Below are 25777 nucleotides of genomic sequence, written 5' to 3' on the forward strand. Positions count from 1 at the left end.
TAGGTATGCACTTTGTTTCCATGCGATCCAAGAAAGAATAGATTCAAACCCAGAGGGAAAAGATCTCCTCACAGTCTCCTCACAAAGATCCTGAAACTAATGCCATCACCATTCTGTACTGACGCACCCAGTGTGTACAAGGGGACATGTGCACGTGACCATTTCCAGCATCTACTGTCAGCTTCAGAGAGAAAACAATTTTGAGCCGTCCCAATTTCTAAAATTCAGAATCTGAGTAAGAAATCGAGTAGGCTTGAAATTCCACATTTGCAAAATGTTGAAGGATAAACCCTCATGGTTTGTTTCAAAGCAGCCCAACTAAGAAAGACTGATTTACCTTAAGCTTATGCGTCCCTTACTTGGCTTATACTAGACAAATACTTGCTATGAACTCTACCATGCAGAACCTGCCATTGCCATGCCTGCAAACCAAAGCAGGAAAAATAAGCTCAGTGATTTTTTTTTATTTTTTATTTTTGTAATGAGCACACCATCAAGTCCTTTGCAGAAGTAAATGGATACAACACTCAAATTACTCTCATTTACATCCACAAAGAACCGGCATCAATGCTCTATTTTAAAAAATGAATACTGATTCAAATAACTTTCAAAAACAGGTAATTTTTATTAACACTTTAAGAGATTTAACATTGAGTGTATAGAGCTGAAACTTTCAAAATATTTCATACAATTTCTTCATCAGAGGCAAACACAACGTTGCTGTGGGAACATTAACTTAGAAATGTCCTGACTTTTGTTCAAAAACCCAAATGCAATAAGATCTATTTCATTGCAAAGGAGTTCTTCCCAAGCTTCCACTCAAGCTTTCTGAAGGTTTCTCCTTTGTCCTCACTCTGTAACTGTTATTATGGTTTCTTTTTTTGCAATATTTACCAGCCTCTTCAATATCTTTGTATAGCATCTGAAGCATGTAAACCACTGTACATATTTTAGGAATTCATTTTTTTCTGCAGTAATTCAGCCTAAAACATACTGAAAACACATCAGTAAATAATGGCATGCAGCACCCTGAAACATTTTTTTTTTCTGAGTACCATTCACAAATACAGTGCCATGCTTCAGATGAACTTTTCTCTGCCTGAAGAAGCGTAATTGTCATTTCTTTGCCACGAACATCTAAAGAACATTCCGAGACTTTTTCCAACCAACTTCAGTCGCCTTCTACTCCACTACTACTCTGACCTCGAGGCTCATTTTGGGGCCCTGAAACACCCCATCCAGGCTGCTAATCTTTTGTGTTTAACGCACTGGGACATCTGTGCCAAGGCAGCTTCACTCGCTCCTTGCTCGACCCAGGGCCCCAGAAACGTTCCCCGCTGCAAAGACTGGCTCCGTCACCCAATCAGGCTTTTGAGGAGAGGTGGGAGGGAAGAAGAGGGTGGGAAGGATCAAAACCGTCCACGCGCTATGCCAAGAACTAGAGACTCAGAACTTGCTCATAGTTTCAAGCACATATTTTCGGACGTTCTTCACTCACTTCTCCATCAATTCTTTCCATTCACTTTTCCTGGAAGGCACAGAATGACATCAGCTGCTTTCCACTGCTAGCAGGAGACGACTCCAGAAGCTTTATGAGAAAATAAGTGCTATAAATACAGTTTTGGCTACTTAAGGACACAAAGCACACAAAACCCTCTTACATATCTTGTCACATTCTCTCTTTGTGTTTCTGTACCTTGTATCTAGATTCTGGAGGTACTTCATACTTCTGGAATCAAAAATTCACGTTTAACAATCAACATGGCACACTATCTTCTCTTTATCCTCCTGTTATGAATGTTCACCAATTTCTTCCCAAAAAAGAATAGCAGGCTTCTCAGCACAGCAGCACCAAACATAGCATGCATCAGATACCGCATAAATGGTGAAATATGCTATGACAACGTGACAACATTTAGTACCTTCCTGTCTAGGAACAAATGATATTTGTCACTGCAGGTAACAGAATTCTTAACTAATTTTGGGGGGCTGTGTTTCTAGAAAAGATCGAATATAAGCTCTTTGAAAAGACAAGGAAGAAATGGGGAGAAAATGCACAAGAATAGGTCAAGATAATCCTACTGCAGATCCATTTTAATCACTGCTCTTGCCAGAAGAATAGAGCACAGCTAACTCCTCCCCAGCTATCCACTTCTACCTCTGTATAACGGACCTGAGGAAGGCAGTGATCCAGGTTTGATCTCTCCTACCAACAACAGGAAAACAGTAGTTTTAACCCAGACTTGTTCCATGATTCAATTCACTGCACAATGTCACAAATGCTCTTAGCAGCACAAAGGAAAGGGAAAACGCATGAAAGACAGAACAAGCTTTTTTCAGAGCAATACCAGCATATGCTCATTCAAATTACTCATGGAACTACATCATCTGATCTAGGTGCTGCATTTCTCTTAGTTAATTCTCTACTCATGAATCCCTTTTAGTTTTAAAGACCCCAATCGAAGAGGGCCCCACTATTTCTATTAGGAAAACACTACTGTTTGTAAGAAGTGTGCACACACTTCTGTACAATTACTTTTACTGTCCCAATTTTTTAATACATGGACTTCCTCCATTAAAGACATTCCAGTTCCTGTCCTTGATTTGTCTGCATGGTTCAGCTTTTTATATCAAAGGTAAATCCTTTTCAACTTCCACTTTTCACGTCTTTTCCTCCTGAAGCTTAATACCTCTGTTTCAACAGCCTTTATAAATTTAGCTAACTTCACATGACCACTGGACTTAATTCCAAATTCCCATAATCTTTCCAAACATCCACCCTTAACATGACATTATTCATCAACTGCATGATTATGATACTATAAGAAAAAAAAGACTTATTTTGGTAAAAAATAAAAGTAATACGAAAATGCAGAAAATGACTCTTCCTGTGGAATTTCAGGACCTTCAAAGGATGCCAGATAGAAGTTGTCTCCAACCTTGATGAAACTGTTTCTATGTACAAGATAATAATGCAGTTAATCCAGAATGGATTAGCAGAATGGATTAACAGGTATTATCCCTTAAACTCAAAGTATATACACCAAATAGGATTTCCTGTCCTTACACATCTAAAGCATTATATTTTGCTACATGAATCACTCGAGCTTCTGGAAATAGGTGAAGTACTAAGTCACTCTCTTTGCACTAGCAGACAATAGGTACAAAACAAGTTTACTACACAACTCAAAGCATCCACCTCCCATAAAACACACTGACAGCGTAGTCTGGCTCTGAACAATGCCACCCTTAAGTGCTGTTAAGAAGATTTTTACCAAATGGAAGATTTAAATCCCCCAGTGCCATTCTACAGCCTGGCTGTATCTTGCACCTACTCAATGCACTTGGTGAACATGCATTTCTTCAGTGTTCTATCCATTTATCACATCTTTCACAGAAGGGACAAAAAAACATTTTTTGAATATGAAATAGTGTACTTCTAAGTGGCCTTTGAATCTGCCTAACCGTATGCCTGCTACAAGACTATGGGCAAAAAAAAATTAAGTATGCTACTGGAGAACGTTTAAAAGCCAAATTTACAATTTTACAATCCTGATCACCAGCATCAAACAATGCCAAAATTTGCTTTTAATTGCTATTGTAAACTTAGAAACAGTTCACATTGTTTTTGCCACTTTGTTCTGGCTAGTATAAATGAAAGGATGTCAGTCGGGGAGTCAGGAAACAGAGAAGTAGGAAGAAAGGCAGAGGGCTTTAAGAGGATGTGAGAATTCGGAAACACAGAAGGACACTTAAGAAAGAAAGCTTAGCAGCCTGGAAGTTGCGTGTTCACAATGAATTTCACAGGTTTCCCAGACGAAGATGGAAAAATTACCACACCGTATCCCCGTTACACAAAGAAGGATCTGAAAACAGACACACAACAAAGTTGCTTGAGTTCAAGCAGTCCAAGAATGAGAGGAGCCTCTGTGACACATCAATCACAGCTCCCTGCCTGTAGGCACAGTGGGATTCAGACTGCTGGGCGGCTGAGATTCCCCAATTCACCTCCAAAATTTGCTCCTTCCAAGTCTGAGGTACACACAGCTTTCTCTGTACGAAACACGCTAGAGACACTGCAGTGGCAGGAAAGGAAAATAATTCAGACCAAGTTTCTGGAGCATTGTCCTCAAGAAAGATTTTAACAAGATGCTACTTCTATTTCACAAGTGAAACGCTTTTGCTCTAATTTCAGGAACAAAAGGCGTGATTTCTACTTGCACAAATAACCAAAAGGTAGCAGAATTTATAATGGACAGTATCCCCTAGAACACAGAAAAAATACTTAGGTCCTATTTTCCCTTTTTCCCCCTCTCAATTTCTTGCTGACATTAATGGTGCATCCAGTGGCTGCCACTATTTTGAGCACCCTTCCACTACTGAAAGAACATCGTATCAACATTTACTACACTGCCAGCAGCCAGACTTGCTGTGCTATTTCTTCGCCTGACCTACTGCTGAAGTAACTCAACAGCCATCCCAGCACATGCAGGGCCTTAGTACAAGGTTTATGCAAATGTACAGCCAGGGAAGTCCTAGCTACAAGTTCCCAGCTCTTCCTAAAAAGGTATTTCCTACAACTCCATCTCCCAGCACTAACTCCTTATTCTAAACTGTGCTGGCCAGCGTCTAGCTCCTCATCAATCCCCCTTGCAACAGGCAACGGCAGCACTAAGATCTTCCAGGGCAGGATCTAGTTTCCATTAATCTTCATGGCTGACAGTGACAACAGACCTTTTATGGCCAGATACAGCCCCTGGCTAATTATTCCCCCAAGCAGGTAGGGATATGAAAGCCCTCATCCCAGAAGACAGCAGCTCTTTTGGAGTTAAAAACTACGCTGCTGATGCCACTGCCACCCACTACATACTCTCCCTGTAAGACAACTGCCTTCCCTCCTCCACTCCCAGTCCCTAGACTCCCAGCTGGGATGAAGTGCATTTTACATAAAAAAAAAAAATACAACAAAACATCCACGAACAGATCACCTTTCACTCGGAACGCCAGTCCTCCCCAGAGACGCAGAGACAGACAGACAGACGGACGGACGGAACGACAGAGACTGTAAGCCCTGGCTCTCAATTCTGCTCAGCAAATGCCGAACGCACACCAGGCCAGCCACAGCGCCTTGCTAGCTAGCGTGCTGCTGCTGTACAAATATAGAAAGCAGAAAGTGGAACAAGCGTTTCAGCAGAATAGATTCTGCTCGGCTCTCCGAGAGGGAGGGAGGGAGGAGCAGGGAGCTGAACTAGCCCAACTGCTTTACCCATACATGGTCTCTGAAAGAGACCATCGCTAAAACAAGTTCCTTCACACGCGCGCACACTCGTTCGCTGTCACACCATGCAGAGGAGGAAAAAAATTGAAGCGTACAAACTTCAGGAAGGAGTTACTGTTTTGAAACTGGCCCAAACCCACTTTGCTCGAGTCCACCTCAGTAACGCAGAAATTCCCAATGCTCTTCATCCACCAGAATCTGGCAGCAGCTTGGACACGGGACAAAAAACCTCCCTTCCAGGGAATCCCCGCACTCACCAGCACTTCAAGAAGTAAGTACTGAACTGGCCCGGTCTTCCTTGTCACTTTTGGAAGCACATATACACCTAGCTTCTTCGGGTTTACTTTTTTCTCCCCAAATCAAATTATATTTACAGTAATTGCAAATTACAGTAATCTTTTTGAACCTTTTCTCCCTTTTTAATCATTCTCCTAAACCAGTAAGCACCACCTTCCCCACTCGTTGATACGAACTACCCTGGTGACCTGCTATATCACGCCTGCTTTCCTAGCGGTCCTTCACGCCAATGCTTATACACAAACCAAGCCTCCTGCTGTGCATTCTTCTTAAATAAAAACAGAAGAAACCCACCTCTAGGCAGCATCCCCTCCTGCCCCTTTTCAAGTTCTGGCACAGAAAGACATAAAATCAGCATAACTGAAAACTCGAATGCCTAGGTATTCGGAGAAAAAATGCAGCAGAGTCCCTGAATGTTTTAGTACACAGGTGTGACAGTCTGCAAACTCAAAATCAGTTTCATCCATATACAAATACATAATTTTTCGTATGAGAGGTTTATTACCTTATGCTGCTGCTTATCTCTTATATTTAGTATATCACACATCGTATGTGGTGACGCGGAGCCATCTTAGAGAAGTTACCAGAGAAGTTCTCTCGTGTACGCGGAGGTTGTAACTTTCAGCTAGACTAGCAGTGTGGTAACTAATTGAGAACAAGAAGCGCACTACTCAGACAGTTCCGTTAATGCAACCTGCAATAAGCATAAAAGTTCTTGTATTTGAAGCACCAAGCTGGATATTTTTCATGACTGAGATAATGGTTTAGGCTCCCTCCAAACCCAGGAATATACCGGTATACTCAAAATTAGCGTCTGCCTAAGCAGATCTTGAAATACTTTCCTCACAAATAGGATCCAGAACATGTTCTAGTCCCGCTCCCTCAAAGCGATCACAAAACGCCTATTAAATTTAGCCCTGAATGAAGCAGAAATTACTTCAGAGAACAAAGAAATTCTAAAGCAAATTCTGCAGCAGCGAATCAGCATCACAGGAGCTTCTGTACTGTGAAATACACACAGCACAACCTAGAGCCAGCCTCTGACAGTGGTCAAATCCTGGTAGCGAATACACAGCCCAAAATGTAATACGGGTGGCTTTGCTCCATAAATACCAGGATATTTGCACTTTTCCTAAATCACCCAGCAAGAGATCACAGACTACTGAGCAATAAAAAGTGTGCCTTCGCAAAGTAAATATACAGCCCTTTTTCCAGAGCCTTTGCACATTGCCCATTCCCAATGGCCATTTGTAATAGCTCCTATGACCATGCAAGCACTCTACTGTTCTGAAGGCTTTTTCTTTTTTTTTTTTTTAATTTGAAGTTTAAACGTAAAACAGGAGTTTTTGGATGGTAAATAATGATCAGGTGCACGTGACTTGGCAAGAAGATTTTGAGACAGCATTCTACATGGGAATTTAAGACTGTAAGTGAGAGAAGAATTTATTTTACACTGTTGTGCCTACAGAAACTGCAAGAGCTAGACATGACATTCAAAATATTTCTTCTGTTCCTGAAGGACCAATATTTCATTGCTTTCTCACAGAAAAGAAGCATTCATCAAAGCTCTACCTTGTAAAACGTTGCTGATATTAAGATACTTGGTGTCCATCCTGTAAATCTCTATATAGATTAAATAAAGGAAGATGCTATCCTTTTTGTATGTGGACTTGGATGTTGTCTGCTAGATACTTCATTAAAATTACAGACTTCATAAAAAACAGGTCCTCTGCTCTGGGAGAACAGGCACAAATCTTCCCTTTCCAACAGACTCTGAAGGATCCCTGCATATGATGCATATGCCAGAATTTCTTTTCAATGGTGTAGTTTAAGGCAAAAATAGCAAAAAAATATTCACGGATTCAGTGAAAAAAGAATTTTAGAGAAGATACTTGAAGAACCATGGTTTTACTTTGACACCCGTAATACTGAAATGTAGCGGCAAAGAATTACATTATTATTGTGAAAAGCAAAGTATGAAATAATCTGCAGATAGAAGTGAAAGCTACCAGAAAGACCAATTTTGAGGGAGGCAAGAAAAACAAGGCTGTGAAAAACTCCAAGTAATTTCAAGTAAAAAAAATGTAAGCCACCACAGAATTCAACTGAGTTTTTCTGAGAATAGAGAATTGGGTTCTGAGAGAACACACTATATGCAACCGTAACAAAACATTTTTCTGGAAAAAAAAAAAAAACCTGCTAGATGTACAAGCATGACACACTCAACACTCAAGAATCACTCATCCTCTCATTCACACGCTCCTTTAAGATCTTGAGGAGTGCTGCTGAAAAGGATGAAGAACCCAAAGTTTCTGCCCATTTTCCTGAATTTCAGCAATATCTAATCCAGTTATTCCAAATTATATTTAAATATTAAGTAATTTAAACCAATGTGAAAAATCTCACAGCTGCAGCTAGACCAGCCCGGTTTATATCATCTTAGTTTGTAACCACTCATGGACCCCGATTCCAGTTCTGGGCTAAAGCTTTCTCACGGTACATAAACACACACACTCATACCACAAACTGTCTCTCCAAAACTGAAACTCTTTTCCATGAGTTGAAAGTCAGAGAAGATGCCTGTCCAACTAGGAGTCCTCAGTACTTGCTCCTCTTTGCTCACTGTTCATCCTGAATTCAGTTAGCAGCAATGGTTTTTCTTTTAAAGCACACAGAGCTAAGATGGCTGAAGGTTTCAGACTTCCCAAGATGTCAGAAAGAAGCTTTCCTTTGCCTGGGATGACGATTGTGCCCTACTATATTGCTGTCACAAACAAATAAGCCTGCTCTGTCTATCACACTTCAAACTTGTGAGCTATTTGTCCCTACAGCAAAGCCTTTGCAGACTCATTTGCTTTGGAGCTTTAAAGCGGGTTACATTTTCTCCCTTGCCTTATCCAAATTTCCTGCTCCTAATGTATATTTTAGCTTTGAATCAGGTGCAAACAAGATGACGTTCAGACCACATTCGGGAAATCTATGCTTGAAAGTATGAATGCTAAAGGGCACTTTTCACTATTATGCCCCAAGCACAAAGCATTTTGGCAGGACAATCTGTTGGAGACAGCAACAGCAGACAAGGTGGTATCTTGCATTTTTCCATATGACACAAGCATCTCTAATGACAGAAGGAAGCGCACTAAAGCCAGCAGTTACTTCTTCCAACAAAGACAGGCTCTCTTGCCTCCAAGAAATCTCGCAACAGGATAACAACTCAAGATACTGTGTCACAAACCTTCATGGAAAAATACAATTGGAGGGCCTAGATAACTCTTCTCGATTTACAACTCCCATTCGAATAAACGTTTAAGTATTTTATCCTGCTTTGATTTATACTGTTGTGGTTGTTTTTTACCCACCAAACTACTGATCAATGTATAAAAATGATATTTCTCACCTGAGGGCAGTTGCCAAGGCAACAAATAACTCTGAACAGAGTCCTGGGGAATGGTAAACTAAAGGACAAGAAACAATATTGAAAATGCTTAGATTGTAATAAAGCATTAAGACATTTGTGGCAAGACTGATTAATAAGAATGCAGAAACATATCTGAGTCTGTTGGACTATCACTGCTGTTTCAGTGGTAAATCTCACACACTGGCTGGCAAACTGGACTGCCTTATGGACCCATCCGTGATCAACAGCCTCTATTCCAACAGCCAGAACAGTCAGGGGTTCTTAGATCCTAGTTGGAGACTAATAACCAGGAAATTTCAAAAAGGAGAATTTATGTTACTTCCCATCTAGCCCAGTAAGTAGCCTAAAACCCACTGAAATAAAACTTAATTAGAGCAGGCCCTCTGAAGAGATTTGTGAGAGGAACCCAGAAGGCAAATGGATGAAATTAAAATATAGTAAATAACAATCAATAACCGTATTTCAGAAAGAGATACAATAAACAGTTAAGGAACAGTCTACTCGTAAACTTAGACATGGAAAGAAAAGCATGTCCATTCCAGAACAATCATTCAAAAAAAAGCGAACCCCTGTACTTCCTTTAAATAAATGCCAGCAATAATTTTGAAGGTGAGCACAGACTGAAAGGGAACAGTATACACCTTTAGAAAAAATATAAAAATTCCCTGGTATCATCGTATTTTAACATCCCTACTTATGGGTTCTGCTGGTTCATACATGCACACCCACGTCCCTGAGCAGATATAAGAACTGTGCTCCTGCACAGAGGACTCTTCATCAGAAGAGGTGCAACTGGGCATAACGCTGCAGGATGCGAGCAGTATCACCCTTAACGTTTCCTATAATGAAGTAAAGATATAAGTATTTTTGAACATCTACCACAGCAGTATTATTTCTAACAAGGCTGCCTCTTAAAGACTTGGGTCCAAGCGCAACGCTGGGAAGAACAGTACCTCACATTATGAAGAGCTCTTGAGAATACAGCTACGGAGAAGAAAAAACAAACAAACAAAAATGTGATAGGCTTACTACGGATATGCAATGCCAAAACAGTACACGTAGTTTTATTGTATCTGATGAACTGATCTATAGAAAACCAATAGAAAAGAGAGCTAAAGGCACCAGATTATTTAGCAATTATTGTGATTACAAGTTCAAAGACCTAAGCCTGAAGGGACAGACAGACACAAGCAAATATATGAATAAATCAGGATACTCAGGAAGTCCAAGCTCGTGCAGACCAGCAGCAAAGCATGTTTTAAGATGCAAATCCCCAGCGAGCATTCTAAATCAGCGAGCTCCCAGCGAAACACGCCCAATGGCCACACTGAAGCAGTACAGCGCAAGAAAGCTGCAACACTAGAAAAATGCTCCCTGACAACTTCTGGCAGAAGAGAATGTCTGTGCCTTGAAGGTGAAAACGTCTGGACCGCGATTCCCCAGGAATTTAAAGGAGTAAAGGCTCCGCGCTTTATTGTAACGCTGCCTCTCTGCTTCCTACTCATAAACGGCCCTATAAAAACCTCATGCTGTCATTAACCTTTATTGCTTCTCCATGCGCTTATCGTTCGTTTTACGATCAGTCTCTCTCGCTTTTCGTGCTTTTTCCCCTTCCTACCCGCACCCAGCAGCGCCCACCGCTCCTTCTCACCCTCTGGGCTGCAAACCCTCACACGGCGGCGCACCCCCACCCCCCGCAGCCCCCCGCTCATCCCTCCCGCCCCTCAGCAGCCCCCAGCGGTGCCCGAGGACACGCAGCCGCCCCCCAGCCCCCGGCTTAGCCCCGGAGGGCTCCGGGTGGGGGCCGCTCCCCGCCGCCCGGGGCCGCGCTCGCACCTGCAGCGCCCCCCGCCGCCGCCCCGCGGCCCGGCGCCGCCCGAGGCGCTGTCAGCGCTCCGCCGGGCTGCGGCAAGCGGAGGCCTCCGGTTCCGGGCGGCCGAGGGGCGGCTCCGCCCGCGGGCCCCGGCTCAAGCGGGGCGGCGCGGGCGGTCTCAGGGCCGGGGGAGCAGCGGCAGGAGGAGGAGGAGGAGGAGGAGGAGGAGGAGGAGGAGGAGGAGGAGGAAGACGAGGGGAGCCGTTACCTGCGCGAGGCGGGTCGCGCTGTCGGCGGGCTCCCCGCCGGCCGTGCCCGGCCCGAGCTCCTCCTGGCGGCCGCCGCCCTCACCTGCCCCCGGGGATCCGCCCGCGCCCCGCTTCTCCCTGCGCCGCCTCAGGCCGGCTCCGCAAGATGGCGGCGCTTCCGGGAGCAACCACGCCGGGCCCGAGGCGGGGGGTGGAGAGGCGGGCAGGGACGCGGCGGAGCCCCGCCTCTCACAGCCTGCCTTCCCCGGCCCCCCCCCCCAACACGCGCTGCGGGCCGCGGTGCGCTCGCCCGGCGGCGGCGGCGGCGGCGATGGGGGGGGTGGCGGCGCGGGCGCTGTTCTACCCGACGCTGTGCTACACCGCCCTGCGCGCCGCCCTGCCCGCCGCGCGCCGCCCCTGGCTGCACCGCATCGACCGCGCCGTGCTGCTCGGGGCGCTGCCGCTCAGGGGCCGCAGCCGCGCGGTGGGTGAGGGGGGGGCCGGGGGGGGGGGGCTGGGGCTGGAGCCGGGGCCTGACGGGGCCTGACGGGGCCTGACGGGGCCTGACGGGGCCTGACGGGGCCTGACGGGGCCTGACGGGGCCGTGTGTGTGCGCCCGCAGCTGGTGGCTGAGGAGAACGTGCGCGCCGTGCTGACGCTCAACGAGGAGTACGAGACCCGCTACCTGTGCTGCTCCGCCCAGGTGAGCCCCGCGGGGGCCGGGCTCGCCCTCTGAAGGAATAAAAGGGAGTTAAAGGCTCGGAGGGGCTGTCTCTGACAGGAATGGGAGGCGCTGGGAGTCGAGCAGCTGCGGCTCAGCACCGTGGACCTGACCGGAGCGCCCAGCCTGGAGCACCTGCACAAGGGCGTCGAGTTCCTGCTGAGGCACCGCGAGCGCGGTAACAGCGTCTACGTGCACTGCAAGGCCGGGCGCTCCCGCAGCGCCACCATGGTGGCAGCCTATCTCATCCAGGTACGAAGGGTTCTGTAGCAAACGGGGTTCGTTTTCATAGCCTGGGCGCGCACGGCCAGCCTCTGCAGCTTGGTTTTGCTCAAGAGCCCTGAGCGTGTACAGGTGCGTTGGCATCCCATTATTGTACGGGGTTTGGGCTGGACACACATTTCAAGAGAGGTGGATAGCCAGGCCCCAAGCTCACATCGCTCCCTGCTTTGTGGAACCTGGCAAACACAAGATAAATCAACAAGTGAAGCTTGCGTTCACTGAACAGCTGTCTTAAGCTTTCTTTGCTAATCGACTTTATCTTTGTACGCCTTGTTCACCTGCACTTATGACATTTAAAAGCTGTTAGCACAAGTACCATGAAAGATGTTCTGATCCTATGGGAAGGAGAAACTGCTGTTGTGACAGAGCTTTGAAACATGGCCTGATGGTACCTATGGCTGGTTCTGGCAGATTGGTCAGACTTCAAGAAGCCGTTCGGTCTCCTGGGCCATTAATACAGCAAGTTCTGAACCCGTTTAGAATGATTCTGAGATCCTTAATTCATTCTAGGGCAGAACAGATTGAGATGGGAATAACAAGTTGCGTGTGACGATGGGTTCACTGAGCAGATAAACCTCAGTTTTTGTTGTTTAGACTTCATGGTTATCTGAAATGACGAGCCACTCTGTGCTTTTTGGTAAATACAATTCACTATCAAGAAAAGTAGCTTTGGCTTTCTGAGTTCCACTACAGAGCCAACTAGGTAAACCAGCACTGAAAACGAAATCCCACTTGGGGATCCTACTGCTGGTGTTGTTCGGCACTCCCTGGGAGGCCTTTCCATAATGACGCTCTAAGTGCTGAAGCACAATGGAGGTACTACTAAAGTTTTAATTAAAAAAAAACTGCCCTTTTTCTCTGGTCTGGTGGGACTAGGACAGGAAGCTTCACAACATGAAGGAAGCATGAGTGAGGTAGAAAACCAAGGTCTGAGGCAGCAACCATCCCTCTTTAAGTGAGGAACTCACTTGATGGACTTGCATTGACACTCAGGCCCTCCTGAGGAAGATGAAGTAAACAGAAGGGACAAAGTATTAGGTTCTCTAACAATGCTAACATTGCCTGTAGCAACTAGAAAGGCTTCATTAAGTGGTGCAGGGGTGGAATGGATTTTCACTTGCAGGGTTTTTGCCTTTTCAGCTGCATCACTGGACCCCCCAGGAAGCAATAGAGGCTATTGCCAAGATCCGTCCCCACATCCTCATTCGGCGTAAACAAGTCCAGGTCCTGGAGACATTTCACAGGAACATGATTGCTGGGACAACTGCAGAGGGTCAGTAAGAACTATCAAAATCTCAGTCTTTTCTTCTTTAAAGAAAACTTAGGCCTTAACGAACTAACGAAGGCTTAAGTGCTGTACTTCTTGACCATCAATAAAGAAACTTTTACATAAATTACGGTAAAGGGGAGTTTGGGCTGTTTCGTTACAGCATTCTCTCTTACGACTAGTCTTTTCTCTGGGAGCCCCATAGATCTCTCCCATGCACAGCATTAGCACTAAGCTGAACTGCAATCCACAGAAGGCTCTAAAATAGTTGCAGCAAAAGAAAAGAAAACTCTGTCTCAGCAGAGACTTTATTCAGATTCTTACCCAAAGGGTTACAGTGCCAACAGAGGGGTAGCAGAAAGTGGTCTTAGTTCCATCTGTCACCAACACTATGCTATGATTACAGGCAGGGATTCCCTGTACAGTAAAGGAAGCCAATGCTCATAAAAATGGTCTCCCTCTTTATGCTAGGTGATGATAGAGCAGTAAGCAGATTCCCAGTTTGTTACCACTCCTCTAGAAGTGCTGAATAACGCAACCTACTCAGGGTCTTGGGGTCAGCTCTGGAATCTGTCTGCTGCAAGTATTTCTGCCAGCCTCTCCTTCTGGAATAGGGACACAGGAACGTTTAAATGGGGACATCCCTGGAGGACAGACAGTGCACGTCTCTCTGTGACTGACAATGGCAGCAACCCACAATCTCCCGGGCAGTTAAAACTAGCAGTCTGTGCCAAGGAGGATGTCGTCCATATGCTATAGGATTTGTTATTGGTGGATGGGTTCCAGGCTAAAAAAGCCACTTGCTGCAGTTTGGGCCTCAAACACAAGCAGCTTATCATCAAGGGATCACAGTAATAGCATTTAGTCCATCTGAAATCTAAGATGCATCAGTTCAACTTCAATAGTGCTACGTAAAAGGACAGGCCCACAGCTAGAAAGCCTGTACTTCTGCACAGGTGTAGAGGATGGGCTCTTTTCTGGATGTTGTGAACTCGTAATTATTGGGACTGGTGCTGAGGGTGGCTGAGTGCCTCTGAGCTGCACAGCACAACACCGTTGCTGCCTTTTCCTACCACTGGGCCTGTTTTTCCCCCTTTAGGCCAGGACAAACTGCAGGTTAGTGAGCAGCACTTTGATGCCACTTGTGACTGTTACAACAGAGGTGGCTGGATTGAGTTTGAAAGTATTTGCATCGCCCTTTTTATAGCGGTCTCGAAAAACATAGATGCTGCCATTGCAGCTGGCAATCTTCCAGAGGGACGGTACTGAGCTCCAGGCATCTGGCAGGCACAGCCGGGTGAAGCTATCCAGCAGGGGATTATAGCACAGCAGTGAATCCCCCTCAGCCACAATGAACACCACATCCTTGTGTACGGCGGCATGCATGCGCCCTGCAAAAGGCAGTACGTATGGCTTCACGTGGCATTTCTCTGTGTTGGTATCGTAGCACTGAATAAGCCGAGAGGGCTTGGTGAAGAAGTCCAGGTCATTTTCCTCCCCGCCCAGCAGGTAAATGACACCATTAAGGTTTACACCTGCAGCCCCTGAGACAGCCACTTCCAACTGGCTGGTCTCTGTCCAGACATTGTCTCGTACTCTGTAATATATGACAGCGTTAGAGAGAGTGTCCTGCAGAGTCTTCCCCCCAAGGGAATATATTGCATCCTTGCTTGGTACAGAGACGAGCGTGTGTTGGAGCCTGTCACGGGGCAGAGGCGCGCACCACTCCCAGTCTATGGTCGCATTGTTGCATTTCCACATGCGTCGTGGAATAGAGCCACCAACAACATACAGGTCACTGCCATGCTTGCAGGCTGCGGTGATCTGGTGACACAGGCTGTTCTGGCCACTCACACTGATGGAGTCATCATCAGCACAATGCAGAGAGACAGCGAGTGAATGTGTACGTGATGACTCCTTTCCAATCAGGTAGATGTGAACATTTTCCCCAATCACCTAAGAGAAAGGAGGAGCTTGTCAACCTTACCAGAATTAGGTCTGCTCACATAAATGTCAGCGATGCCCAAGACAGAATCTTTTCAGCATTTCAGGACCCACCCGTGAGTGTGAGGCATGCATTCTGCTTCCCAAGCCTTGTTACCCTAGAGCATTCAGAGCCTTTTCAAGACACCACTTGTATCTGACAGCAAAGCAGCAATAGACTTCACTGGAATCCGAGTGACTGCAGTTTAGTTAAGGGTTGGCCACATCGCTGATAGAGTACTTACTATGAGGGGAATGCCAAAATAAGATTTCTGAATGATCTCTCAGATAACAGCATCTGGTGAAATGCGTTATTTGTGACATTGCCCTAATCGCTAAAAAAACCACCTCAGGTTAAAATTAAAAAAGCTGTCAATAGGGTTGCAATTTATAACAACGAAAGTATTCCTCGTGCAAACATTGTGAATTGCAATGGCATTTGTGTTTTGCGACTTTCAAGTCACACCTGCAAGCAGAATATACCCTGCCTTGGGAAGTGCAAAACCAGCAAGTGCTACACCAGCCTGGAACAGAAGGTCTTTTTATACCTTCAGACTTGATCGCAGTGTCTCTGAAAAGCCTGCTCGCTCCTCCTTGTTGAAGTTGATCCAGGTTTCTATGGCAGCCGTCGGATTCTGAGAACACGGAACGCCATCTGCGGTTTGGGGACAGAAAGAAATTTATGGTATCTAGACATAGGTGTGTGTACCTAGGAACATCCTTTCCTGCAACTCCCTCACCCCCTCCTGCCACAAACCATACCCTGTAGAGGAGGAAAAAAAGATCCAAAGGTTTATAGATTTTGGCAAGCATGATCAGCACTGCCAGCCAGGCGTCTACATGCAATTTGCTTGGTTAAATATCAGAAGACAGAGCTGTCAGATTTAAAGCATTTTGGATGACTTTCAACAAAGGAAGCTATGTCAAAGAGAAAGAGGGCAGGGAAGAGACCTTACATGCTTTGAGATGATAAAAAAAATAGTAACACAATTAAGCATTTAGGTAGATTAGGTTCTCTTATTTGAAAATGAAAATTTCAGCAGTTGCATTTCTTGGCTCCTTGGCTAGTCTTAGAAACTCATCTAGCAAAGGTCATCTGCAGAAATTGTTCTTCTCTGAGCACTGTCAGACAGCTGACCCTCAAGACTGAACATCTGTGTTGCTGCTATCCTGTCAACATTTGGAAATCCCCTGTGAGCTACTACAGCTTTCTTTAGTAGTGTGACAGTAGGAAACTTAACAGAGTGCATCAGATTTCAATTTGTTTCCAGGCATAACTGGAGGTTTTAGCTATGCCATAAACTATTGCAGCAGCAGCACACTACCTACAAGACTTTAAGTGTTTCCTTCCAGTTTGAAAGTTGGCTAGTTGCCCTAACACCAGCAATTATGCCTGTATTCATTGACAGGCTTCACTTTAAAAAGGTTCTCTGATTTTGTAGTCCAACAAACCCTGAATTCAGTGATGCTGAAGGCATCTGACAAATTCTGACCCTTTTCTCCATACTGGAAGGACGGAGGAAAGGGCGGTGGGAGGGGAAGAGAGAGAAAGCTGGTATTTTGAATCTGTTCAATAGTAAACAGCTTATGGAAATCCATTTTATCAGATGTAGTGGTTAAATGGAAAAACTTTGATTTTGAAATGGGTCCCAGGGCGCAACAGAAGGTAAGCTTAATAAATTACCATCTTCATGAAGTTTATTTTAATCCTTGCCACTAATAGCTTCCTCTATTTAATTGTCCATTAACTAAACAAAGAAGCAGCACTTGCAAAAAGATTTTCCCTACAAGCAATAGGAGTGTATTTCAGCTCTTAATCCATTTTCATGGACCAAGTTTCACCATATATATTGAGTAACATGATTCTATATATGGAAATAGATGATGCATGGAAAAAAATTCTTAAGCAATTAATTTAATTAAGGCCCACAAACACTGAAGGCCAAAGTCCTGAAACTATGATTACTGCATGGAATCACAATGAGGAAGAGTTAAAGCTACAGAGGTCAGTCACCCTTTATTTAATCATTTTTGTGTTTTAATGAAGTCACAACTTCGTTTAACAATTTTAGCTAGGCATAGTTATCAAAGTTACCCTAGTTTTATCATGTTTTCTGGAGCTATCAGTACATATTCTCAATAGGTTTTTGACTGTGAATTTCTTTAGTTGCAAAAGAAATATTGCAATTGAATATCTGTAAAGACTCCCATACACATAACCTCAACTTTAGAGGATACTTTAGGTCTTATGGGGAGATTTGCCAGTATTCCAAGGAAGACAATTACAGCAGGTTTATTACTGTAACAGCATATAAACCACTGACACACAAACTATAGCAATTTACTTGTTCACAGAATTATTTTTAAGTAAAGCAAGGAAGGGGGAGTCTCTCTGGTCTCGAGTGCAGCACATTGGAATGTATGAGCTTCTTCTACATTCTTGCTTCCTCTAGCAATGATACAGAAACGTGCAAAAATGGAGTTGTGACTGAGGCATCATGAAGAGGTTTTATAGCGCTGCCCGTGTATGAGGGCAGCAGAGAATCTTTAAGCAGTGGTGTCAGACAAAACAAGTTGTTAACACGTTGACACATCCTTCACAACACTAAGTCATTGCATCCATTACCGTGGAAGACTATTACCTTTACATTAAGAGTAATTACTGTATTACCCAAGATGTTACACTGCTTCTATTTCAGTCACCTGACTGCCTAGCCTAAATAATCCTTATAATTATATAAAATTGTTAATAACACTAACATAGTCTAGAAAGGTAGCCTGTGCTCAAGACTTCTTACAAATGTTGAGTCATTGCATTACAATGTTAAATGCTTAAGAATTACAATAGAAGAAAAAGATGTTCTTAAGGTGTTCATTTTGGAAATGCTTCTTTGTTTTACTTTTAATGCAAACAAAAATTGTTTAAAGTTATTAAGTTACATTAAAAAAAATGTACTATTTCCAATCTGTTGACTCAGGAACTGCTGGGAATTACCTGCGTCCTCTATCTCCATTTTCTATACCATAGATCCTGACAGTTCTATAGCATGTCCACTAACAATTTATGGTGTTGTGGTGTTTTGTTTTTTCTAATTAAGTTATCCAGAATGTTTTGCCTTGCTTAGCTAAGCCTCTGAATAGACAGTGACTGTGAAAGCTTGCATCTTTCCATCTGTTTTGATCAATCCCTGCTAGACTCACAGGCTGAAAGTCTCTTCCCAGATCCACAACATGGCGTGTCTCAAAAACTCCTTACCTGTAAGGATATCTGTCAGTAGGCGGAGAGGTAGGTGTAGGAACTCTTCCGTGTCTTGCAACTGAGATAAATGTGACTTTGCACAGTGTTTGGCAGCTGTGTAGAGCTCCATGTCACTGTGTTGATCTGCCAGCCACATGACCTGCAGACAGTTCCTGACCTGCACCGTACGAGCCAGAAAACGGGAGCATTCCTCAAAAAGGGCAGTCAGCTGATACATGTCTGCCACTTCATAGGTTTCCTGCAACTCTTCTGCCCTCAGCTTTACAGTCCCATGGTAAATATAGTCCACAAGGAGCTGAAAGACACTCTCGCTGACATCCTGCAGCTCAATCACCCGGTTGTGGGCTTCCTTTAGGTTGGAAGTGAACATGGAACGAAAAAAGCAACTCTGAGCTGAGAGGACCAAACGGTGCAGCTGGAATTCTTTGCCTTCCACTGATATCGTAACATCAGCAAAGAGCTCATCCTCCAAGCAGAGCTTCATAATTCCCTGGGCCACGCGGCCCGAGTGGGAGCGGTCAGTAAAGGTGTAGTTCACAAAGTAGTTCTCTTCCGCAGAGGAGCCTCCAGTCTCTTCTGACGAGTCCATGGTGCTGCACAGATCAGACCTCCAGCAATCTGTAAAACCACAATGATTATAAGGCTTTCTCCCCCCACCAACACAATGCAGTGCTTCAGCATACAGGGAAAAATCAAGCATATTGGTAAGAGGCCAGCATATTTCAGATTGAATATAAATAGCACAGCCAGACACTTCTGCTTGAGTTTCAGAACCTCAAACAACTGAAACAAATTAGAAGTTGGCATGATTAAGATTATAATATATACAAAACTTCCAGTACAGTGAGCATTGCATCCCAGCAGAATTGCAAGATTTGCATATCTTTTCACAACTCATTTCACTGACACAAAGAAATGCAGCAACAGTTATTCAAGTGGAAAGTCCAGCAACCACCCTAGGAAACTGGCAATGCGAAGAGAAAGTGGCAGTACCTTAGTTGGGCTAGATAAAAGAAAAAAAGGGTTAGAATATCATACCACAACAAGCACAGGCAGCAGCTCATGTCATTAATAGGGGTTAATTACCATGCAAAAGCGAAGTGATGAATTTTTGGAGTGCTACCAATTCAGGTGGGTTTGTTTTTATCAAAAAGCCCGCCGGACATAACCGCCAGCTCTTCAACCAAACCAAGTGAGGTAACTCATGGTCATACTCAGCTTGCTAACGTGCCAGACATCTTCAGCATGCAAAACAACACACTAGATGCTGTTAGCCAACATTTCCCCAAAGTGGCAAGGATAGCTCATTTTGCTGCATTTCTTAGTAGGTAACAGAGATTACATGCAATGCTCCAAGCAGTTTCTGTGTCAAAAAAAGCTTCTGCTGTAGGAAAGAACTTTCCCTTAACACGGCTCAACAGCATTAAAAGCAAATAGATGCCCATTTGCGTCCCCTCTAAACCTGTTTCTACACCTAGTAGGAATAGTTTCTTAACAGCTTCTCAACTATGCACCCTGGTGACTAAAACAAGAAATTCCTTCAGTTATTAGTGAACACGATTTCCAGCGGAGTGTTTACCTAAAGACAAGACTTTTCTCCAAGAGGCTGCTAGTTACTCCCACACTTCATTTTGCCAAACGTGCATTTTCTTACAACAGCTCTGCGTGGTACAGGAGAGCTCCTAATTTCTTCACTCGAGTTGTGTTCACTGGAAGCAGTGTCTACACGCAATGGGCTGAGCAAGTCCATCCCCTCCCCGCCTCAGTTATACCCGCAGCGTCGTGCAGCGGCTCTGCTAGCAGCGTCCTACAGCGGTTCAGAAAATGGCTCGGGTTGGAGGGGGCCTTAAGGACCACCCGATTCCAGCCCCTGCCGCAGGCAGGGACCCCTCTCCCCCCACACCGGGCTGCTCAGGGCCTCACCTAACCGGGTCCTGAGCACCCCCAGGGACGGGCACCCACAGCCCGTGCCGGCGCCTCACACCCGGCTGTACGAGGCCGGGGAGCCGCGGTTAGCCCAGCACACGCCACCGCTGTTTTCCGTCCTGCAGCCCGGCTCCCGCTGTAACGAAAGCCCCTGCAGCTTCCAGCCGGGCCCCGGAGGCCGAGGCGGCCGCCCCACCGCCGCCCCCCCCCCCCCCCGGCGCGGCACCCACCTGCGGCGCCTCCCTTCATGCCGCCGCCCCGAGGCCTCCCGCCGCCGCCGCCGCCCCGGGGTGCCCCAGCGGCTCCCCCGCGCCCCTCACCCTGCGCCAGGCGCCGCCGGGCACTCGCCGCTTCCCGGCCGCCGACCGACCCGGAAGCGCCCGGGGAGCGGCCGCAGCGGGGCGGGGAGAGCAGGGGGGAGGCGGCGGCGGCGGCGCCTTCCTCTTCCGGGCCGTGCCCTTGCCCGGCCGTGCTGCGGCGATGTTGGCGGCGGCGTTGCGGGGCCTGGCGCGGCGCGGCCCTCCGCGGGTCGCCGCGGCCCCGGTGGCGGCGGGGCAGGCGCGGCCGGCGGGGGGCTCCGCCGCGGAGACTCGCCGTAAGTCAGCGGGCGGGGGGCGGCCCGGCGGGGTCCGAGCAGCGGGAGGGGGGTGAGGGGTCGCCCGCCTCAGCCCCCGGTCGGGGAGCCGGTGCTGGCGAAAAACCCGGTTGCGTTGTCTGGAAAAGCGGAGCCGTTCTGGGTCCAGGCTGAGCGGCCTTGGCAGCGTGCGAATTCAGTCACCCGGCCGTGGCAGCCCCCCTCTTCCATCTTGTTTTCCTCTCCGTCGTTCCGCCGGGGTGTCCCTTCTGCTGTATTTGCACGGCGGGCAAAAGTTGCTGGGTAGCACAGATGTAAACGCCCTCATCCAGGTTTCTGTCAGGATATCTAGGTTGGAAACGACTTTTAGGATCACCGAGTCATTAGATGGCCTGCCGAGTCCCACTGCCAAACCATGTCCCCGAGCACCACCACATCCACACCTCGCTTAATACCTCCAAGGACAGGGGCTCCACCTCCCTGGGCGCCCTGTTCCAACGCCTGCCCACCCTTTCTGCGGAGAAATTCTTCCTGATATCCAATCTAAACCTCCCCTGGGGCAACTTGAGGCCATTTCCCTGCGTCCTATCAGTTATCACCTGAGGAAAGAGACTTGACACCCTCCTTCTCCACAAGCTCCTGTCAGGTACTTGTAGAGATGACAAGGTCTCCCCTCTGGCTCCTGTTCTCCAGGTGTTGCTATAGGCCAGTCTCTGTGACATGCCCTCTGTTCCCCTATGCACGTATGGTTTGTTTAGCTTTGGATTTACCAGAAGAAAGCTGTGTGGGTTACTTGAATCCTCCTGCCTTCTGCAGAAGTTACTGAGAGGCAGAACGATTAAAGGGATTTTTAAGCAAGGGATGGGAGTTACTGCTTTTCCTGTTGCTCTCTTTAGCTACTGTCAGACCAAAAAATGAAGTAGAACAGAAGCAGCTCTGTGCGTTTGGGGAGTACGTGGCTGAGATCCTGCCCAAGTATGTCCAGCAAGCACAGGTAAGTGCTGTTTAAGAAATTGTTCGTGCTGGGAGGTGGCTGCAACCCATAAACTCACTACTTTTTTATTAGATGTTGTTATGAGGAAGAAAGATTGTCAGAATTACGTGAAAATTAGGGCTGTTATTGAGCCCCTTTCTCTGATGTCATCGTGTCTGCTGTACCATATACTTCCTTTGTATATGGGTCCTGCTGGATTCAGTGCAACGCTCAGTCCCGTTAGTGTTAGTGCTAGTTCCCTTTCTGTTGTTTTCATCAGGTGACCTGCTTCAACGAGCTGGAGCTTTTGATCCATCCAGATGGGATTATTCCAGTTCTGACCTTCCTTCGGGATCACACTAATGCCCAGTTCAAATCCTTGGCTGACTTGACTGCTGTTGATGTCCCATCTCGGCAGTACCGTTTTGAGGTAAGAACCACTCACAGGTGCCGGACTTGGAGAGCTCCACACCTGCTGATGGCTGTGGATGCTGTTGCAGCTCTGACTGCATTTTTTGCTTTCTGACAGTAAAAAAAAAATCCACTCTGAAGTGCTGGGTTTGTTTAACCTGTTGATCCTGGAAGCAGTAGCAGAACTAATACTGCATGGGTTCCTAGCTTTCCTTTTGTGTTCTGCTGAAAGTCTTTCTCCTCCCTCCCCCTGGAGGGAGGTGGTTGTTGAATTTTTTTTATTATTATTCTTTTTGTTTTATTGTTTGTTTTGCTTTGATTTTATTAAAGTGTCTAGAGACTTTTTTCTGGCCATGTAGGAACTGGTGCTCTTCCTTCTTCCACCTAGGTCTGTCAGCTGCTGTGGACACAAACAGTCAAGTTTTTCTTTAAATTCCACAGATTTTCTCCTTAATTTTTTTCTTCTTCTAAAAAAGAAAAATCTTTAGTAGTTTTAAAAACATCTTCTGAAAGTCAGGACCTATTTGAAGGAGATTAGACACTCAGTGTATTGTCTTCTCACCTATTAGAAAGCCTTTTTCACAGTATGATTGCAAAGACCTTGTTGTAGTTTAGCCTAGGAAAGTCTGTGTAAGATAACAGAAGAAAATACCTGGGGACCACAAGCTGCAGGAGGCTGATTATGGTTTAGGCAACCTTATTGATGAAGAGATGTCCTCCTTTCCTTGTCCAATTTGGGCAGATCATCTTTCTGACATAAGAAGTGAACTGGTTTTGTTCCCAGCAAGTTAGAAAGATTATGAAAAATAGCTTATTTGTTTCCCCCGTTGGTTTATCTTGTGGTATCAAATCACATACCAACAGGGTCACTGGATACTGGGGGTAATCTATAGTCATTTTCTTTACGACAGACTATTGTCATGCGTCTTCATCGCATCAGTATTCTTTTTTAAGATTTAGTGTTCGTTTTACTTCAGCTCCTCATCAGTGATGTTTTCTACATCACACATCCTTTTTGTTACTCTTGAATTAAGAAAGAGAAAAACTATCAGAGCCTCAGTTACGGTGACTTTTCATGCCCAGCTCTTAGGTGCTGCATGTGACTTTGCTGAGAAGGAATATTTGAAATAGGCTTCATACATCTTTGCTCAGCCAGTACCGTACCGTGAAGAGATCTCTGAAGTCCGTACATGGCCAATGTCTTCTTTTATCCTACTGCAGATTGTTTACAACCTCCTGTCTCTGCGGTTCAACAGTCGGATCCGTGTGAAGACATACACTGATGAGCTGACGCCTATCGATTCAGCAGTGTCTGTGCACAAGGCAGCAAACTGGTATGAAAGAGAGGTGAGTGCCATTTTACTTGGGAGCAGAGTCTCTGTTGAGTGGGGCTGCATTTTCCTAAAAATGGTATCATTATCTAAGGCCCTGAGAAAGGGGGAGGTGTTTCACTGGCTGTCTTTTCCGAGTAGGGGAAAAACACTGTTTAATTTGCTTTTAAATTAATTCCTGCATGGAACACTGGCACTGCACAAAGCTGGGCACGGAACTGAAATTCTGTGGACATAATACACAAAGGGGACTTTTTTCAAAGTAAGAGGAGCCTTACCTCTAGCAGTGTGTTAGAAGGACCCCTTTGTTTTCTTGGATGGAGTGGCCTTTCTGTATGAGGTGGGGAAGCATGGAGGTGCTAGAAAGGTTGATACGGAGATAAGACTATCTAATTCAACTTACTAGGCTCCCTTTCGTTTAGGTTTGGGACATGTATGGTGTTTTCTTTGCCAACCACCCTGATCTAAGGCGAATCCTCACAGACTATGGGTTTGAAGGCCATCCTTTCCGGAAGGACTTTCCGCTCTCTGGCTATGTGGAGGTAGGAGATACACTTGTGTCTAAAGTGATCAAATCTCTGTAATACTCTTTTCTGAGTTTCAGTACGGAGATGTGAATGCTTTGTAGTCCTTTATCTAAAAGGGGTCTGAAGACATTTCACTTGTGTGTATTCCAGTGAGTATGCATCTCCAGCATTTCAAGTCATCACAAAGTATTATATATAATAAGGCAGCCTAAGGCCAGCAACACTGAGCAAATTTCATGTGACGTATGCCAAAGGCAGAGAAAGTGCTTCTGCTTTTTGTTTTTCATTTGAAACGTTAAACTTTCCACTGCAAAACTGGAGATTTCCATTGGAATGAATGACTAGACTGATCTTTATGCAGTGGGAATTCTACTTTCTGAAGTTTTTGTAGGCCCAGATTACAAAACTCTAGTTGAACTGACTTGTCGTTTATCAAATGTTTACCTCTGTGTGGTAAACCACACGTGAAATGAGTGTATTTGGTATCTGCCTAGTTTCAAATGACTGCCTTGCAGAAGCATTCGTATTTGGTGTAGTTCTAAGACTGAGCTGAGTCTCAGGAGAAGACAGTGAAGTTCTGTAGGCAACAGAGGGTTTTAAGAAAATAGAAGCTGTGGAATCCTGTAAGCGAGGACTAGGCAACAGGTTTGGAGATTGGAACTGACACAACGAGGGTAAATCAAGCCTATCTGGTACTCAACTACCCTTCACCTGTGTTCTGAATGTTATGCTAAGAAGCAAAACAAACCAAACAAGCTGTCATAATGGGCATTTATAAATATACATGAGAGTAGTCCCCAGCTCTGCCAGGTGGATGGACCACCTTATCGCAGTGACTCAGGAGAACTTCCTTTGTCATATGACAAACTAAATCTGTTATTCCGAGTAGACTTCATGTGGACTGTAGGCTGGGCACTCCTAATTCAGATTGGTTAGCCAGGACATGTGGGGTGCGTGGTAGCAAAGAGGAGGAGTTTTTGGAGAGTACAGAGGTCTTGGTGGCATCTGGAGGGCTCTTGTTCAATAATGAGGAGCACTGAAGCTGTGGCAGAGACCCAAGCCCTATCCATGGCATAAGAACTGGGGTTACTCGTACTTGAGGGTGGCCTGGGTCATTACTGTGTACATCCAATAGTGGAGGGGGCATGGGGGCTGTATGAAAATGACCGGCCTGTGTCCTTTGCACTGTTCTAGGTGCGGTATGATGATGAAGTGAAACGGGTAGTGGCAGAACCTGTGGAGCTATCTCAGGAATTTCGCAAGTTTGATCTGAATAGTCCTTGGGAGACATTTCCTGCCTATCGTGCAGCTCCAGAACCCCTGAAAATAGAAGCAGGAGCCAAGAAAGAAGATGCAAAATAACATCAGAATGGAGCAGGTGCATAGCACTATCCTTTCTGTTCGAACATAGTATTTATAATAATAAAAATTGATGTGAGATTCATGTCTGTCATGGTTACATGAATAAC

General features: G+C 45.6%; 4 protein-coding genes across 21 annotated transcripts in view; 2 read left to right on the forward strand and 2 right to left on the reverse strand.

The window, feature by feature from the left end:
* The window catches only part of CELF1 (CUGBP Elav-like family member 1), a 59580-nt gene extending 48341 nt beyond the window's left edge, over positions 1-11239 (reverse strand). For 11 of the 16 annotated variants that reach the window (XM_080592549.1, XM_080592567.1, XM_080592548.1 and 8 more), the window contains exon 1: positions 11075-11214. The gene's annotated coding sequence lies outside the window, so the exon portion shown is untranslated. Of the gene's footprint in view, positions 1-4988; positions 5011-11074 lie in introns of those variants that run through there. The other 5 variants (XM_080592552.1, XM_080592546.1, XM_080592555.1 and 2 more) reach the window with 4 other exon arrangements.
* Positions 11221-13461, forward strand: PTPMT1 (protein tyrosine phosphatase mitochondrial 1; the record flags this gene model as incomplete). Its single annotated transcript, XM_080592597.1, has 4 exons — positions 11221-11538; positions 11677-11757; positions 11836-12027; positions 13198-13461. The coding sequence occupies 4 exons, from the start codon at positions 11221-11223 to the stop codon at positions 13336-13338; spliced, it is 732 nt and encodes a 243-aa protein (XP_080448723.1). The 3' UTR covers positions 13339-13461.
* Positions 13462-13614: 153 nt separating this feature from the next.
* KBTBD4 (kelch repeat and BTB domain containing 4) lies at positions 13615-20927 on the reverse strand. 3 transcript variants are annotated; one of them, XM_080592572.1, is made up of 4 exons: positions 20813-20927; positions 18564-19184; positions 15856-15962; positions 13615-15280 (listed from the first exon to the last, which is right to left on the reverse strand). In XM_080592572.1, the coding sequence occupies exons 2-4, from the start codon at positions 19153-19155 to the stop codon at positions 14420-14422; spliced, it is 1560 nt and encodes a 519-aa protein (XP_080448698.1). In that variant the 5' UTR covers positions 19156-19184; positions 20813-20927; the 3' UTR covers positions 13615-14419. The 3 variants fall into 3 exon arrangements, with proteins under 3 accessions (XP_080448698.1, XP_080448700.1, XP_080448699.1); XM_080592574.1 differs by having other exon boundaries at positions 20723-20893; XM_080592573.1 differs by lacking the exon at positions 20813-20927 and adding an exon at positions 20146-20351.
* Positions 20924-25752, forward strand: NDUFS3 (NADH:ubiquinone oxidoreductase core subunit S3). The gene is made up of 6 exons (XM_080592596.1): positions 20924-21087; positions 21963-22060; positions 22320-22469; positions 23672-23797; positions 24204-24323; positions 25503-25752. Exons 1-6 carry the CDS (start codon positions 20973-20975, stop codon positions 25668-25670), a joined length of 777 nt encoding a protein of 258 aa, XP_080448722.1. The 5' UTR covers positions 20924-20972; the 3' UTR covers positions 25671-25752.
* Positions 25753-25777: the final 25 nt, after the last annotated feature.

This window comes from Anser brachyrhynchus, assembly GCF_964034855.1.
Source record: "Anser brachyrhynchus genome assembly, chromosome: 5".
In the NCBI taxonomy this organism is placed as follows: Eukaryota; Metazoa; Chordata; class Aves; order Anseriformes; family Anatidae; genus Anser; species Anser brachyrhynchus.

Excerpts from the sequence above, each read along its gene's own strand:
- KBTBD4 (XM_080592574.1), bottom strand. Across the intron at positions 15,963-18,563 it reads ACTGACAGATATCCTTACAG|ATGGCGTTCCGTGTTCTCAG; the intron begins GTAAGGAGTTTT and ends CCCAAACCGCAG. Across the intron at positions 15,281-15,855 it reads CACTGCGATCAAGTCTGAAG|GTGATTGGGGAAAATGTTCA; the intron begins GTATAAAAAGAC and ends CCTTTCTCTTAG.
- NDUFS3 (XM_080592596.1), top strand. The coding sequence starts at position 20,973 with ATGTTGGCGGCGGCGTTGCGGGGCCTGGCGCGGCGCGGCCCTCCGCGG. Across the intron at positions 23,798-24,203 it reads CAAACTGGTATGAAAGAGAG|GTTTGGGACATGTATGGTGT; the intron begins GTGAGTGCCATT and ends CCTTTCGTTTAG. Across the intron at positions 24,324-25,502 it reads CGCTCTCTGGCTATGTGGAG|GTGCGGTATGATGATGAAGT; the intron begins GTAGGAGATACA and ends GCACTGTTCTAG.